Source organism: Bombus impatiens, unplaced genomic scaffold (assembly GCF_000188095.3).
Source record: "Bombus impatiens unplaced genomic scaffold, BIMP_2.2 scf_0149, whole genome shotgun sequence".
In the NCBI taxonomy this organism is placed as follows: Eukaryota; Metazoa; Arthropoda; class Insecta; order Hymenoptera; family Apidae; genus Bombus; species Bombus impatiens.
This window is the reverse complement of record NT_176568.1, coordinates 309,412-326,916: the sequence shown is the minus strand read 5'-3', so window position 1 is coordinate 326,916 and position 17,505 is coordinate 309,412. Positions and strand designations below refer to the sequence as shown.

At 32.3% G+C, this 17,505-nt stretch overlaps 4 protein-coding genes across 8 annotated transcripts in view; 1 reads left to right on the top strand and 3 right to left on the bottom strand.

Moving 5' to 3' along the window:
- Nucleotides 1-398: 398 nt before the first annotated feature.
- On the bottom strand, nt 399-1,861 carry LOC112212315 (nuclear protein 1). The gene is made up of 2 exons (XM_024365738.2): nt 1,537-1,861; nt 399-1,030 (listed from the first exon to the last, which is right to left on the bottom strand). The coding sequence occupies exon 1, from the start codon at nt 1,747-1,749 to the stop codon at nt 1,540-1,542; it is 210 nt and encodes a 69-aa protein (XP_024221506.1). The 5' UTR covers nt 1,750-1,861; the 3' UTR covers nt 399-1,030; nt 1,537-1,539.
- A 605-nt stretch (nt 1,862-2,466) lies between these two features.
- LOC112212314 overlaps nt 2,467-17,505 on the top strand; it is an 85,983-nt gene continuing 70,944 nt past the window's right edge. The window contains exons 1-3 of one of the 2 annotated variants that reach the window (XR_002946128.2): nt 2,467-2,866; nt 9,540-9,732; nt 17,285-17,460. Coding sequence is in view for 1 of the 2 variants with exons in the window: in XM_033319334.1 (XP_033175225.1) it covers nt 9,709-9,732 (24 nt within the window). In the remaining variant the exon portion in view is untranslated. Of the gene's footprint in view, nt 2,867-9,539; nt 9,733-17,284; nt 17,461-17,505 lie in introns of those variants that run through there. The other variant, XM_033319334.1, reaches the window with a different exon arrangement.
- LOC100741731 (scoloptoxin SSD14) lies at nt 4,797-9,983 on the bottom strand. Its single transcript, XM_033319332.1, is given in 10 exon segments — nt 4,797-5,324; nt 5,440-5,680; nt 6,050-6,243; nt 6,426-6,723; nt 6,725-6,946; nt 7,034-7,226; nt 7,303-7,526; nt 8,075-8,308; nt 9,558-9,757; nt 9,954-9,983. Coding segments are annotated over 10 exon segments (2,100 nt in total). The 3' UTR covers nt 4,797-5,060.
- LOC100741614 (beta-3 adrenergic receptor-like) overlaps nt 14,481-17,505 on the bottom strand; it is a 90,684-nt gene continuing 87,659 nt past the window's right edge. For all 4 annotated transcript variants that reach the window (XM_024365733.2, XM_012382241.3, XM_003487287.4 and 1 more), the window contains one exon: nt 14,481-16,214. In XM_024365733.2, coding sequence (XP_024221501.1) covers nt 15,927-16,214 — 288 coding nt within the window. In that variant the 3' untranslated portion in view covers nt 14,481-15,926. The remainder of the gene's footprint in view (nt 16,215-17,505) is intronic.

Sequence of the window (17,505 nt, the reverse complement as noted above, 5' to 3'; positions counted from 1 at the left end):
AAGTCGAAAATATAGAATAAAAATTTTTTGTTTGAGACTTTGTTTTCGAAAAAATCGACTTTGAATTTTTGTTCGGTATGCGTGCACTTTATCACGTCTCGTTATAACCGATCTCACTGTAGATCGTTGTCTCGATGGAAAAATTAAAAAAAAAATGTAAAAAAAATGTAAAAAAAATTCTTATTCTATATTTCCGCTTGTACCACCAGTTACCAACCATCCTGTATACGTACATATTAATAATTGATATACATATAAAAAAGGAAATTTTCTTTACATCCCTCTTTCAAATTGTTAATATAAAACATAATGTACATTTGACACCTATTTGTAATGTTTGTGTTAATGTTTAGTGTGGGTATAGGTCATAGATTTAAATTAATACTACTTAAATGTTTTTTTTAATAAATATAAAATAAATTTTATTGTTCACCAAAATTGTACAGTCACCTTTTTTATCTAATACTTCAACTTTCTAGTAAACTCAAAATTGCTCTTTTGAATATAACAAAAATTTAACTTACAATATCTTGGAAAACAAATGCAAGTGAAAATTTCTTCGATATTCACATTGAATAAAACGTTTTCACATAGTAAAGTAAATTCCTAATTTCTAAATTGAGCAATTGTGTTTCAATACCAATGAAATGAAACATTTATAACTGGATGCACTGTACCTAAAAAATTTGTATAGTGTGTGAATCCAATACAAATATTATTTAATTTCTTAATCTATCAAGAGAAATCCAGGTTCAGGTAGTTCTGGATCGAGTAGTCTAGAAGATAGTCATACATATATACCCTATAAGTTACAACATAACATGAATAAGAATAATGATTATGAAATATATATTTGTAGTAAGTACTAATTATCTTAGCCTAAGTGAGCATTTATGTTCAGTGACTAAATGCATTATTAAGAATAAAGGAAATGAAAAAGTCGTTTATTGTATTCAAGGATGCTCAAAAACTTCAATATGTTGGAATCGACAAATACTTTCTTCAAAAATTGGACAGCAACCCTGAGTCTGAAACAAATAATAATTAAATTATTAAAAATACGAATGATTACTAAAAAATGATTTTAATACTAAAGAAATATTTACAAATAAAAACTATTCTTCAAGGCATTAATATTTTTAAAAATACGTACTTCATATCCTTATACATACATTCTTCATTCATATACGTATTTATTATCACATAAAACAAAAAGCATGTGTTTAAATAGGAAATGAGTCATCTCTGAGATATTGCGCAGCGATACAAAACCACAATACAACAATATTTACAAACCATTATAACATGCAACGAAAAGCGAAAGAATTTTAACTTTCACCGAGTTTTAATTGGACCGAAAAATATGCGCTTTTGCGACTTAAAATTGCACGTAGGTAAAGAAACAAGAGTATGTACAAACACAAAAACTGGGCCAAGGTTGCGGACCATTCCGACAACACTCGAATCAATAACATAATCAAACAAATATATTAAATTAAAAATTATGTCATAATTAAGTGAAGAATTTTTACTTACTCTTTATGCTTTGGTCTTTCCAACATTCCGTTTGTTGTGTTCAGAATTCATTAATTTGGTCAGGATCTTTCTGGAATGGCCGCACGGATCGAAATGATTTGTGTGTGCAAGAGCCTCGCGTTTGCTTCGCTGTTTTCCACTGTGACCGGTAAAAATATGCTTGTCGTAATCGTAGTTGAAGTGTTCGTATTCGTCAACGTAGTAGTCAGACATAGTTCTTGGTTTCCAAATGCTTTAGAAAAATAATAGCGTAAACGCAGTCAAAAAATCTCTCTTACTGTACCTCTCGCAGGTTTACTTCGAATTATTTGGACGCAGTTTACTACACTTAGTTATATAGGCTACACAAGAATTACTGCGCAGGCGCAGCACTCAGTAATGTCTCTAGTATATTCAATGCCTGGTATAACAATCGTTTTAACGAGATAAATTCCTCTCTTATTTGCATATTTTCTATTGTAGAACAACTATCATTCAGTTTAAATGAGATAAAGCATATTTTAAATTTCCTAATATATTGAAAAACGTACAAGTAACATTTCAAGAACAAAACATGCATATTAGAATTTGAAATTTCTAGAAAACACTTAATATTTTCTGTATTACTGATTGCAGAGATTAATAAAAAAAGATTAGCTGTCATCAAAAAAAGTTCCATTATCTATTTATTAAACAAACAACTCTATATCGTTTTGAATTTCTTACGTCTTTTACGTATGTATTTCAAAAATGAATATCGTTGCATATGCGAATCATAATATATGTATAATCTGAAGCAAATCTTTCAAAAATTAATGTCATCAAATATTGTTCATTAAAAATTTATAAACAAATTTAAAATACGTAATTTTGTAGCATAATATAGACAGCCCTGATAGTGTATCATCTTAGCTTGGCAACTGAATATATATTCAACAGTCATTTTATATGTACTTTCTCAGGCATTGTTCTGAGTTTCAATAGATTTGACATTATGTACTACTTTTTAAAAAATGCTTTTTTACGTAACAGATATTAATAAACACTGGATTTATGTACCAAATCTCTATTATGAAACAATTCTATGTTTGGCAACAAACAGCACGTTGATCTATTACGCACGCGCAATCGGCAGCTTGTTACATTGACTTCTAGGAGTATCCCTACCATTGTAAGTGAAATGTTCCACAAAATTCTGTATATCGCTGATATATCTCAAGAGAAGTAAGGAAAAAGAGCAGTACAAAAATGTTTGCATGGGGCGTGGTAAAGCAGTTGATATTAAGTATATTTTGTATGCTGCCTTGTAAGAGTCTGATGTAAGTTAAAATGATAAGGTGAAAAATGCGCAGTAGAGTATCCATGTTGAGAACATTTCAGGTTAACTGTACTTGTACGTATATGTATCTCGAATCCGATTGATAACGAGGTTCAAATATAGACGTATGAATTATCAACCCATTTGATTATTACTTGCCAATTTTGCCCAGCATGTAAAAACATACATGTATATATGTGATACGTATACGTCTTATAACAGTGTGTCTGTACATGTATCTACGTCCCGCATTTTCGACATACGTGTCTCGCAACGCAATTACATACATTTACACATCTGTGTTTATTTACGATTATCATGAAGCACATTTCTTCTAATCTTAATTACTTATCATGTACTACAAATTAATTTCTTTTTGTTAAAAAAAAAATATTCGTTATATTGAAGTACATAAGAGACATTCTGTTTTTCTAAAAAAAAAAAAAAAAAAATAAGAAAAAAGATAAGGATCATGGAGTCAGAGAGGAATTTTACGAATTCATACAGTAGGATTTACAATGACTTTTAAATTTTGTTTCACCTTATCGACGATTATTGTGATTCAGCTCAGAAATATAGTGTGTCTTTCAAAGTTGTCAATAAAAAATGATTTAACTTGTGAATGTATCGATCAAAACGGTCACATTCAATTTTAGTATTTGAAGTAAATTCAACTTTTATGTTACTTTGTAACGATAAAAGGAAATACGAATGTTTTCTACTGCATGCACATAAAAATTTGCTCGTAGTATGTTAAATAAAAGATCAATCGAAGCTACCAGAAACTATCGACTTTGTGAAAATATAGTCCATTGAAAGGATGTCGCATATGTGTGAAATCCCGTTAATCGATCTGAACTTGTTACCTCAGCGTACAGCTAGAAATATTGAAAAAAAATATGTATGTAGTCGTTTATTCCATCGCCGAGTCTTAAGTTCATTACATATAGATTAACGACATCTACGTTATGAATATTTAGCATTATATGTTCATTCCGCGCATAAAAGCAGACGTCTTATTTAGATGAAATGTTTTTATTATTTTAAATCTTTATTATTTTTTTAGAAATTTTCGAATTAGGTTGAAAATTACTTTCTACGAGTTAATAATAATATTGAATACTTTAAACAAATTTAGATATACTTCCATGTTATTATAATTATTCTTTTTACAAAAGTATATATCTAGACGCTGGTATTATAATTAATCCTTTATTACAAAAACTTTCTAGAAAAAAATTTTATAACGGGCAATATCAGAAATATACAATATATGAAATAAATTTCACAAAAACATTTCTAGAATAATTAATATATGTAATCTGAATGATCTATAAATTTTGTAAATATAAAAAATGTATTTATGTAGTAATGTACAGATTAATGACTTATTATTTATATATCAGCAACGTAATTGGATGTAACTTTCGCTTCTAAAATACTTATATGTATTAAAACGAATTATCAGTGCATGAGATACATTACGAGAAGTAATTAATCAAAGACACGAATATGTATGGGATGGATGTTTTTTGAATATTTTAGAACATATTGATGTAAAATATAAAAAAAGATTAAAATAACTTCCAAAATTATGTTTGAATTCAGGCTGATTTCACTACGTGATATTTTTAACTGGGAAGAATCGCACTCTACGAAATTATTAAATATATTGTCGTAGTTTAATGGTTGCTTAATAGTAGAACACCCCGTATTTCTGCATGGATCGATAGTACTAGGTAGAATCTAATTCGATCGGATAAGAGTTTACTACAAACTTCCTATATTGTGATTATTCATTGAATCAATAAGCATAATTAGATCGCGATTACGTTAAAGACATAAAAAAATACTTTGAACATTCATGTAGCATATTTCATAAGTTAAACTAGATCGAAATGTAATTAAAAAGAAATAATAATAATAATAATAATAAGAAAATGATATTAAGAAATAATGTGTGTAAAATATTTATTATTATTTATTGAAGAACTTTAATTTCGCACAGTTCACCGTAGAGAAAACATCACACAACAAACATTATCACGGAAAGTTTCTCTTTCAAAAGATTTTTATATATTTTGGTGATTAAACGTTGAAGAGTTTAATACCGCGGGAACTTGAATAACACTTATTGCGATCAGTCGCCAGAACAGTTCAGCAATTTATGTATATATCTATATATTAGTAGGTTCACCAATGATCATTTGTTTTAATTAGGAAGACTTTAATCGACTCCATACACGTCTCCTTCTTTCCGGAAGTCCGCATTCCCGTATACTGTATTGTTCTTAGTGTAAATGATGCAAGCTACGCTACCACGAATTCTGTAACGAGCAGTCTTGTGGCCAATCTTTTTCAACCCATCAATTATTTGCTTTGGCACACCATACTCGTATGACACGTTTGGCGGGACCAATTGATGATGTATTCTAGGAGCATCCACTGCTTCCTTCACTGTTTGGTTCATCCATATAATCTTAGCCATTATCTAAACATAGAAAAGTTGAGAAATAACACATTCACTGGATTAACTTTATGTTAACACAATCTTTATACGATGTTTACGAAATGCCCGATAAAATATTAAATTGATAAATGTTAACCTGAGAAACTGTCGTGGTGATCCTAGTACCACCAGAAGCACCAACGACCATTCTTACATCATCATTTTCATCGACAAGGATCGAAGGTACCATAGATGACAAAGGCCTTTTTCCAGGAGCGATATTATTGTTCGGACTAGGTGGAATACCGAAGTAATTAATTGCTGACGGTATACCAAAATCATTCATCCCATTATTCAATAATATTCCAGTACTTTCGCTAACTACTCCGCTTCCAAAACTGATAAAAGAGGCAATTATTTAATTTATCTATTAAAAAGTGACACGTTGAATATTAAGTTTAGTACCAAAATTAGTTATTAAATTTGTTTGTGTATTAACTATAAAAATAATTGAGCCTTTTGCAAAAGAGCCTGTTTACATAGTAAAATAGTTGAATTATTATTATTAATTAAAAAAATAAAGTAAGAACTATTTAAGAACTATTATCAATCATAATCAATTCCAACATAATAATATTGAAAAACTAGAACTACCAACGCAAATTACTCAATTCACTGCTGTATCTTATGAGCTTTTTCTCCAGAAAGCCTCGCAATTAATGAAAACTTCCATCTAGAAGTTTATTAATGTTAAAAAATAAACGTACTAGAAATTGATACTACTAGTAGCTGAGACTGCGTCCCCATTTGGCGCTAATACTGAAACATGAGCAGTTCCTTGATCCTTCGCGCTGCTCAACATGCGCGCTCCATAATGCGCTGGATCATCCCACGTTTTATAATCATCTATCATCATTTGTGTTTCTTGTGCGCGAGTCTTCGACATTAGGTTCTTTGTTAACTTAAACAAGTAGAATTACAATGAAACGTTATGTGGTTACTTTTGTATGATGTTCTTAAACCTAATGCGCATCTCTTTTAAAAATATTTTACTGATAGAGTATCAGTATATCTATAGATCTCTGATAAACTACCGGAATAACAGAAAACGTGTTTGTTCATTAAATTACGTCGTTTACTCACTTCTTCCATGTCGACAAATTCTTTATCGGCCATATCGTTTCTCAACGCGTACGCATATTTAAACGTTTCTATCATTCGATGATACGTAAGTGCGGTTTTGTTAAAATCAGCTAAGCTATCAGGTGTAAAATTAAATCTATCAAAAATATTTAAAATGTAGGTGAGAAGTCCTCCACTAGCGGGTAAATCGACTGTAAAAAGTTTCATTCCATTGGAGAGACTCGACTCAAGTGGTTCATCCCATGTTGCTCTAGAGATAATTTCAATTAAAAGCTCAATGGTCGATAATTTGTATTTTTAAGTACTTTAATGATAAATACCTGTAATTGTTTAAATCTTTCATTGTTATTATTGCCCCTCTTTCTTGTAAGTCTTGTACTAAAAGTTTACCCAATGTCCCATTGTACAATTCTGAGGCTCCCTTCTCTGCGATTACTCGTAAAGTTTTGCAAAATACTTTGGGCCTAATAATCGAACCTGGTTTATAAAAGTCGTTCGTCTTTGGATCTACAAATAATTCTCTGAAATGGAAAAAATCTAGTGTTTTCTATCTTCAAGCTTATAGGTAATTAATTATGGAAGTTATAATACGTTTTTCGAATTATTACTTTAATACGTGATCCTTTAAAATATTTTTTGCATTATATCTGAATCCATCGTGTTGAACTTTTGTCAAATTATATCCTTCTTCGCACAGTTCGATGGAGGGCCTGAATAAGTCAACCCATGGTAATTTACCGAAACGTTGATGAGCTTCCCAGTATCCTGCCAATTCCCCAGGAACAGCGATAGCCAACGGACCTAATGAAATTCGTGAACATACAGATTTCATAGCCTTTTACTTATTCATTAAAAATAGAGGAAGTGAACGCTTTACTGGTGAATGCCGCCTCTTTGGGCTTCCCTTGGTACATAGTAGCGTTTGCAGCTAACGGAGCACGGTCTCTTGCAGTTAACGTGTATGCATGCTTGGAGGCTTTATCGTAAATTGTCATAAAAAATCCGCCCCCAATACCCATACTTTGCATATTCACGAGACCATTGCAAATCATTGTAGCTATGGTCGCATCCACTGCAGAGCCATTTTTTTCTAGAATTGATCTATGGGAACATGATATATTTATTTAATAATTCAGTCGTATATTTTAAGACATAATGCACAGGCTGCGGATGTTTATGCAAATTTATATTTTTATGAACACAACTAAAGAAATGAAACCCGCGCGAAGATTTGTTTCACTCACCAGATATAATGAATATTACACTTTTGATATTTTATATACCTTTGTCTATTATCTACATTGTGTACCTTAAAATGTCCCATGAATGTATAAACATCCACAAATATAGTAATTTAATTTAAAGTATTGAAAGCAAAAGTAAACTAATCTTTATATTCAACAAACTGAGTAATTCGCGATATAAAATAAATGTTGACATAAGATATTCAGTGCAATAAGTGATTTCGTTGTTATCTGACTTCAATTTGAAAAAAACTGAATTTTTCCACCTTTGTATGATTAATACTGGAATAGATTAATATTGGAATAAAAAAAAGCTCACAGTTAAAAGCTCACATTCAGAAAAAATGTGGTCTAGTCCACTTTTGTTCTTAATGCCTCATATAATAGCAATATAATTTTACATACTTGCCAATGCTAGCACATTGTGCAGCATCTGCACAAACGGCACCACGTTTAAAAATTTTTAATTTGCTCCATGACGGAGGTAATAGTATTTCCGGATCGGGTGGTACATCTTCGTTTTCTTGAATTTCTAAGTCCCTACTGGCTCCATAAATACTGCAGATTGTTATTATTGAAAGAATTACTATGGCTAATATTATTCCTGCTATTATAATACTTTTCGCATTAATGTAGGACCTGAAAATAATAAATAACCAAATGAACTTAACATAGGAAATAGAAAAACCATATGTTTGATATGAATTTATGGAATAAATAAATAATAAAAATATTTTTCGCAATTTAATTAATCTTAAATAAATTTATTTTAAACAAATATCATCTAGACGATTTGTGATATTTTATACTTACTATGTAATATATATAAATTTTTGTGAAGTTTCATCAATTTTACTAATTTTTAATACTTTTCACTCAATTTTGTTAATCATTATTTATAGTTGACTATTACAGTTAATAGTTAATAGTTAGATAACTATTAACTATTAACATTTAGAACTTTTAATTTTAATTAAATACAAAAATTAAAATCGATTTTAATTATTCTAAAGATAGATGTTTATATAATTTTTTATTATAATAAATTTTATAGAAACATTATAATACAAAAGGACAAGATATTTTATAACTTTTTATGATGCTTCTTTGCATTTTAGTTGCCGGTAGTACAAAATAATTGGTGGCTGTAAGTGGCTGTCAATAGGTGAAAAATTCTGTAACGTAAGCAATTTTTATAAATTACTTATGCATAAAATGAAATATACTACAATTTTTGCAGTAATGTATGACACATATATTATTTATAGCATGAATATATAGAATATTGATTAAAGGTATCTATAAATGAATCAGCATAGTGAAAGCAAATTCATTACGAAGGTTATGTGTAAAGTGCTCTCTGTTGCTAATCTAGAAATCTACATGTACATATAGAATATTTTAACCTGTTATTTAGAAAAGACAAATTATCTCGTCATTCAGACCTATTATTTCTTGGATATAACTTTATTACTCATAGATCCTCTATTTTTTAAATGTATTACATGATTTTTACGCGTACATTATATTATATTTACAAAGATTAACAGATATTTGTTTGCAAAGACCAAAATCAAACTAATTGAAATTGATTCTTCTTCATTATCTTTTAATTTTATGGTTCTTTATTATTTTTAGCCTATGATAAAAACTTGTTGGTGAAGGGATGACGCGGTTAACAGGCTGATTTAAAAATTAACAGTTACAGATTTTTCAAATAAGTCTATATACATATTCCATGCTCATCTGCATAAACTACTTAATATCTATCCATCTACTATTTGCAAAATTTATATAAAACAGAAACGAAAAATATTAGGCTTAATTTTAAACAAATTGTGAAGCGCAATTCTCTTGTTTAAATTCACAGGACCTGCGCAGAACTCACTTGTCGATTCGCAGTGTCGCAAAGAATCTTCCCGCTTTGCTACGATGAGGTGAATATGAACGCAATAGCCGAGTTGTTCCGACATCGTCCGAACCAACGAAATTTCGTTTATCGTTACTGTAATACTGACGAACATCGTCAGTACTAGCGTATGCGGAACTGGTACTGGACGAAGGTGAGGAAGTCATATTTTTTCGCTGCTACAAAGAGGAATCATAAAATGTAATGGTTAACGATCTTGTTATCGACCAATATCGACAATAACCGTTACCAAAACATCAAACAACTGTCGCCACCTTTGGACGATTCGGGTAAACACGTCGCGTTTCGAGGCTACACCATCTACCACTCACGTATATCTAGTTTCTGTTGTTTAGCGCATTATTTGACACTTACCGTCAAAAACAGACGATTTTTGATCACCATTCACATTCAACTTTTCTCACACGGACCTTCGTCTCGTTTTGTCGAGGATTCTTGATGTATATCGTTCATGTTACCAAAGAAATTTATCCATCGATAATCGTGCGTAAAATTAACCGTATCGTCGGAAGATGAACAACACCAGCTGACCGGAGAAAATCAATTCGAGTTTGCGCGTTTCACACCACTGGCACAGAATTGTTCCATTCGACGTGTAGCATGTACCATACACGATTTCAAAACGTTAACAAGTAAGGTAAATAACCATTGCAATTTCAACATCTTTACGATTACTGACAACATTCATTCTACGTTTTTCCAATCATTCAAAATTAAAAGATCGAGTAAAGTTTTAAGTAAATTTTATGATTTAAATGACAAATAACTGTCACAAGTTAAAGTCTTTTACAATTATTGACGATAATTATTCTAAATTTATCTAACCTCTTAGAGTAAAAAGGTAAAATGTAAACTTTTGAATATTACTTAAATGACGTAAAGGCTAATAGATATACGTATCTACATGCATATATTTATAAGCTACTACAGCGAAATAATTTAGTAGTACTATTATCTTCCGTATGCCATTATAGATTAGCAGGTTTCTTGACGATGAAAGAAATTTTGCTACAAGTGAATTTTGAAATTTTTAAAGAATAAAATTTATTATTTAATATTTAAAATATACTTTTAAACTATAAGAAGTATAGAATACTCAATAAATACGTTACTTTATATACGTTCATTATATTACGACATTAAGAGTTCCATATTATTTTACGACATAGTATGTATTTGCTATCTGGAGGACTATAAAAAATTCAATAGAAATCGTGATATCAATATCGCATCTCTAACTACCTACACAATAAAAATCTACAAAAATTATCAGTGACAATATTTATAAAATATCTATTTAATCTTTATGTCGGTTTTTATTTAATCTTTATGTTGCCGCTATCATTCAATATTTTTACGTAACAAAAAGAAAGATTTGCGTTATAAGAGGAAAAAAGAAAGATAGAAAATAAAAAAGAAAAACTCCTGTAATACGACAGTACTTAATTAAACATCCTTCGGAGAGTCATATATCTGGGTCATAAAACAAGCGGGGTGGACTATCGGGAAGTGGCATGCAATTGTGACAATTTATGGCTATTATAGGAACCGCTAAGCATTATACAATGTGATTTAGCAAAAACAAGTACACACAAAGTAACGAAATTGCACAATATCTTTGAGCAACTGCTCCGTTTATTTCGTTTCTAACTTTTATTGCTTGGTCATGTTCATTGATAAAACGTTAGATTAACTCATTGGAACTCAGTGTCAGATAAAAAGTGTTATACTTAGTAACAAGAACGCCATAATATGCTCAAGTTTACTTTTTTCTTTTATACGGAACAATATTTTTTACTTTTTTATTTTTATTTTTTTATTGTAATGTTTGGTAATACAGATCGTTTGTGATCTTACCTTAATTCCTTCCTCGACTCCTCTATTTCCGCTAAGCTGTGTCTCCTCGTCATCTTCTCTACGGTTATATCTTCTCAAATACAACGAACTTTATAAACACAACGTTCACCGATCGTCATTCAATAGGACTCATTTGATCGCTTCGTGACATCCTAAGAATTCAAAGAGTAATAAATGACAAGAACGTCGCCATGACAAGAAGATAGAACCACGTGTCACATGTTAAAAATACTCTTTCATACATATGAGGAAGGTAGCGGCTCGCATAAAGATTGTCTGACATATGTTTAAGGTAACCACACGTAAATTTAACACGGAAATAACGTGAAAATTACTGCACATGATTGCGTGATTCTAATTTGAAACAATTATCAGTTGAAACGTGCATATCTTGCAATGAAAGAGTCCCATGATCATTACATGTGACCACGAACTCAATCAATCCTTTATAAAACACGAACATTCCGCTATTACTCCATTGTTAAAGATAATAACAATAACGATTTCTGATACTTTTAACGCGACTCACAAATAGAAAATTGCCTTTCGTTACGTAAAAACGTACAATATGTTATTTATTTTAAATACCTTTCTTGAACATCGTCTTCTTTTTTTAAAAATTAAGTTAATCGTATCATTGCCTGTTTCTCCTCTTGTTACAGCGCGATTATTCACTGATAGGATAACGAGATACAAGAATAATTTCACAGTTTCTTCATAAAAGTAGATCGACGTTCGACCGAGATCGCGCGGGACACAGAACGCGTGTCGCTACGGCACACGATTTATCACGCAGTGCTCTGACCGGATTGCCGGCTTAGCTCTCGACGAAAACATCTCGAAACGCGTTCGCTGCGAGGCCCGATCGTAGCAGAGAAGGGATTGTTGTTTCTTGCTCGCGCGGACGAATTTAGTTCCCCTTATTTCAATTCTAGGCCAAGGGGGACAGGGTTATGGTTCAGACGACTTTGAATTCTAAAAGAAAGCCTTGTTTCGAAGTTACTACACGTGCATCGTTTTTTCTCTGTAACCTCGTTGCCCTCCTTCGGCGTGAAACACTCTCGCGATAAGAAAACATGCCTCTTTCGACTCTGAAAGATGAGCGTGGGACAAAACAATATAATTCTCCTCGAAATTAAAATATTCATCAAAGAAAATTTCACATTAAAAATATTCCTTTGTACATGTTTGTCGTTCTTTCGGAAAACGAAAGAACACTCCTAGCATCTTTTACTTCTGTTCTAATTTTGAATATTTGATATTTTCTTTTTTTTTTTTTGTATTTCTTGAGATAATTATCGTTATGGTTACTGAAAATAATAATTACGGAAATAGATTAATCCTTTGAAATGCATCCTCGAGTTCTTTATCGAGAAAATCATGAATTTACCTAATCTAAATTTATCTAATGCTCCAAAATAAGTAGACATAGAACATTTTTCAAAATACCGATTCCATCCTATTATGAATCTTCTGATCATTAGATTATCTAAAACTTTGAAAAATTTGACACGGGCCGTTTTTGTCGTCAGCTCCTCAATTGTTCGTGAAATAAATACTTTGGAGGGAAGAATAATTTTGTAGTGTCTCGTGGTAGATCTGTCACTTGAAATTCATTTTGTGACTTGTTTGATCGGATAAACAAGTTTGGAAAGTTAGTCCCAGTGGCCGCTGGCATGAAACGGAGGTGATCTTGCAAATAATCTTTGCTAAAATCTATTATAAGTTGGTCGACCGAAACTTCGGCACGTTGCTCTAATAATGATTCGGAAAATGTTACGTTTAATGGTATCGTTGAGTGCCTTATTAAATGACGAACTGTAACATTCTGCGCAATGGCGCCGTTGCTACTGAAGTATTTGCTAATAACATCCAATCGATTTTTTCTTTTCTTTAACAAACAGATAAAGATGAGATAAAGGAGAAGGGTGAATTGATGGAAATAATGAAGATGGAAATAATTGTTATTAATGATCATTTTTAGGATATTTACTAATTATAGTTTGACTCAGTTTGTCTTATACCATTATTCTCTGATTTATTATAATTTAGTATTCAGTAATTTTTGATGGTATGCTATGAATCTAAAGAGGAAATAATTACGTGAAACTGTTATCTTTTTTAGAACATTTTTCGGTTTTATTTGCACTAACGACGTACACTCAAACATCATTTAAATCGCGATATTTTAACACCATTAACATTAATGTCACACGCGGTACCCGACTAAGTTCTTCATGCCGGAATGATAAAATATTTGTGCTCTATGTTGAGATCAACAAATGACGAGATCGTTTCATTAACTTCTAATTGACAAATTCGAAAGCAAATAGTCCAAGTACTCGCAACATGAATTCGCTCCGCTCGTTATGTAATCTTGCATCGTGACTGTACACGCTGCAAATCGAAAAAATTGAGCACAATATAGCAAATTTCTGATGATCAAGATTCGCAGAATCACATTTATCGTATGCATCCTTGACATATTTTTCTTCGAAAACAATACTAAAGAGACATTTCAATTGAAACCATTAAAACAATTCCTAGAGGAAATTTCATAAATACGTTGCAAATTAATCGTTAGTCGAACAACATTTGTTTTCTAAATTTTTCGTAACATTCGCTTAGAGTTTAAAAAACGATAAATAATCTTCTTTTTTCCATTCCAACGATTCTTAAAAATTAGAACATTTGAACTTGACACTGTTCACACACTAGCACACGCTCTCATACATACGCGTCAATCATGCATCGTCTACAAAATTCAAAACATCAATTCCAATAACCACCAACATTAATATCGGTTAATTTTTAGGTGATTGTTGCTACACCTAATTGCGAATAAATCCACCGTGCCCGTGTAAACACAGTGGTTGGCCACGATTGTACAAACTTGCTAGTAAAAAGTGTTCGTCACTCTTTATTAACGTGTATCTGCTCGTCCACGTGATTGTATTAACGTAACTATTGTTTAATATCAATAAACTCACAACGGCCGTCTATGTTAATTGCTTCGCGCATCAGTGATTAAATTTCTTTAATGTGTTCTTCTCGTTAGCTTTCTCGTTTCCATTCGTGCACGATTTCGTTTGAATTTTGACATATTTTCTTCTTCGCGTTGAAGTTTCGTTCCACATTTTTAAAATTTCTTAATGAGACGACTATTAAAATATACACATAGCTTCTAAAATATATAGTAATTTACAAAACATAGACGTTTGAACATTGCCTTAGAACGGTTGAAATGCACTTAGTATTAATATGATTATAAAATTATAAAAGTAGATACAAAATTGAAAAATTGACTTCGCAACAGATTATCGTGTTTTTGTCATTTATGGAATTTATAATGTTCAAATTTTCGCCAAAAATTCTTTCAACTGTATTTTTTAAAAGTTAACAAAAGTTCCTTATGCTCATTAACATTTTACTCGTCATTATCTCTGAAGAGGTAAGACGAAACCGTTGTACACGTTAGACTGCATAGATAAACGTTAATTTCGTACATTTATTCATCTTATCATCCACGACAGACGGTAAAGCAACTTTCGTCGATATTTAATATTTGCTCCTTCAAATTTCTGTCTTTCACGAATCCATTAATTAGGAACATCAGCGAAAGCGGTGAGGGAAATTATTGCCCGTTATATCGCGAAATTACCACGATAGTAATTCGTACAATTCGTCGAAACGACCAAACGATTCACGTGTCCCAAGTCGACTGATTTCTTACGATATTTCATGGATTTCATCGAGTGTTTTACTATGAAGAGAACTCTCTCAGATATCGTGATCGTTTCTTACCAGTACTTTTTCGCGAAATCTCCGATAGCGAGGGTGATTGCTGAAAAATCCACCGCGAAACTTTCGTCGCGAGATATTACCCGCGAGGTGACGAAGAAAATTATTATTATACAACGAGCTCTTTCGCGCGCGCAAGCTTTTTTCTGTGAGAGTCGATGCCCGTACGAGGATGATCAACTTTCCTTCCCTCGAACTTTCTACGAGAGAACAAGTTTTTCATTGTGGTTGGCGTATAATGTAGATATTCGATCGGGTTTTCTTATTCCAGCGCGACCGCAATGGCTGCAAGAAATCCACGGTTTCCTCGTTAACGCTGCTGTGACTTGTCAGTGAAAGTAGAAAAATATAATTTGAGGATATGTCGACACATTGCAGGTGATATCGAGCATACGGGGACACAATCAGCTTCATCGCCGCTGTTCTTCCTGAATTGAACGCGGATAATCGATCAGGAGTCTCAAAGAACTCGATTCTTTAAAAAATAACGATTGCTTGCGGTTGTTAATGGGTCGATAACAAATTTCATTCAGCGACCTTGTTTTACCAAGTTGCCTCAAAATGATCTCCATCGCGTTAAAAAATTGCAGTGTCGAACAATAAATTACGAGAAGAAAATGATAATAAATTAGGAACGATGAAAAAGGTACGTTGATCGATTAATCGAACTTAGGATGACGAGGTGAGAAGGGGCCTTCGTTGCGCGGTCTCTTTGCAATTCTGAGGAACATCCGGTTTGCGAATCGTTTTCGATTTCCGCCTCAATTGCTTGCACTTTTCTGCGTCTGCTTCCTCCTCGATCTTCTCGAAATTATCCTCTTCTATGCTCTTGTCCGCCATTTCCTTCGATTCGATCTCATCGACGCTGCTCCAACTGTTGTCGCTCTCACTCTGCTGTCCCTCTTTCTTGTTGCCATTTATTTTTTCTTTCTCTTTCTCCCGATAGCCACCGTTTTCCTGCACATATTATTCGTCACAGTTAGGGTTGCCATTTATAAAATCACTAACGTAGGATAAAGACCGTGGAAACTCTGAACTTCTCCGCCTGAAAACCGGACTCTTCTATCTAATTTTTGGATTATGTACAAAATATTAGGTTGTCTGAAAAGTGTCTTTCTTTTACAGACTCGTCTTTTACAACAATGCATCTTTATACAAACATGAAATCTAATCTGTCGAACGTTGTGATCTTTATTTTGATAGAATAAAATGGATCACACCTAATTCGATAAAATAATATAAAACGGGAAATGTTGTGCATCCATTATTTCCTTATAAAAACAAAAGAAACTTTTCGGACGACCTAATATCGTTAGGTACAAGATAAAAACTTCTGTAGATCGTACATTGAAACCTTCTGTTGCGTCTAATGTGAACGTAACACTTGAAAATCACTTCTGGAAAAACAAATACATCGCTATCCAGTATATTAGTATAGGCGCTCTGACGTATGACAGATCACCGCTCATATAACATGATAATATAAATGATCGGAAAAAATCAGGAAATCCCGGCGTACGTCCTCAAACGCCTTAAAAACAAAAACAAATCCAGGAAAACCCTGACGGATGGCAACCCTAGTTGCAGTGAACATGATGTAATCAGCTATTATGGTCTAGAATCGTCTTATGCGAATTGCATTTCCTTATCATGACTTGTCGTTTTCTCAAATTATAGATTAAACGTGTGTAGCACGATCATCTTAACACTTACACTGTACTTATCTGTTAAAAATTACATGCATGACATACTTTGAATTATACACGTGTCTCGATTTAACCTAAGGCAACGAAATATCTCAGAAACTAAGATTTATCGGAAGAAATGCTTTAAACAAAAATTGTAGAGTTTGGAAGGAGACATTTGTTGTCGACCTTATCTTGGGTCAAGGTCGTTTAGCTATATCACGGTCAGCTTAGTTTTTCTCAACGGAAACCCCCATCTTTTATTGTGGATTTCGATCGTACGACAAAAATTAAATACTTCTCGTTCTTATCGATTTTTCGATATGACCTTCTCTTTTCTAGACATTTGATCTGCTGATTAACCTTCGCGCGGCCAATCGTCTAGCGCATAAATACAGCGTCTATTCCGAGTATGCAAAGAAATCGCTATTTATGCAGAAATGTCCACTATAGCATTCACAGTCTGGATTTAACGTGCATGTTTATCTGGATTGATAAATTCTGAGAATTCGATTGAGGTAAGAGGAAAGAATAAACGTAAGTGACATATCGACATTCAGTAC

Coding starts and splice junctions, on each gene's coding strand:
- LOC112212315 (XM_024365738.2), bottom strand. CDS start 1,749: ATGTCTGACTACTACGTTGACGAATACGAACACTTCAACTACGATTAC.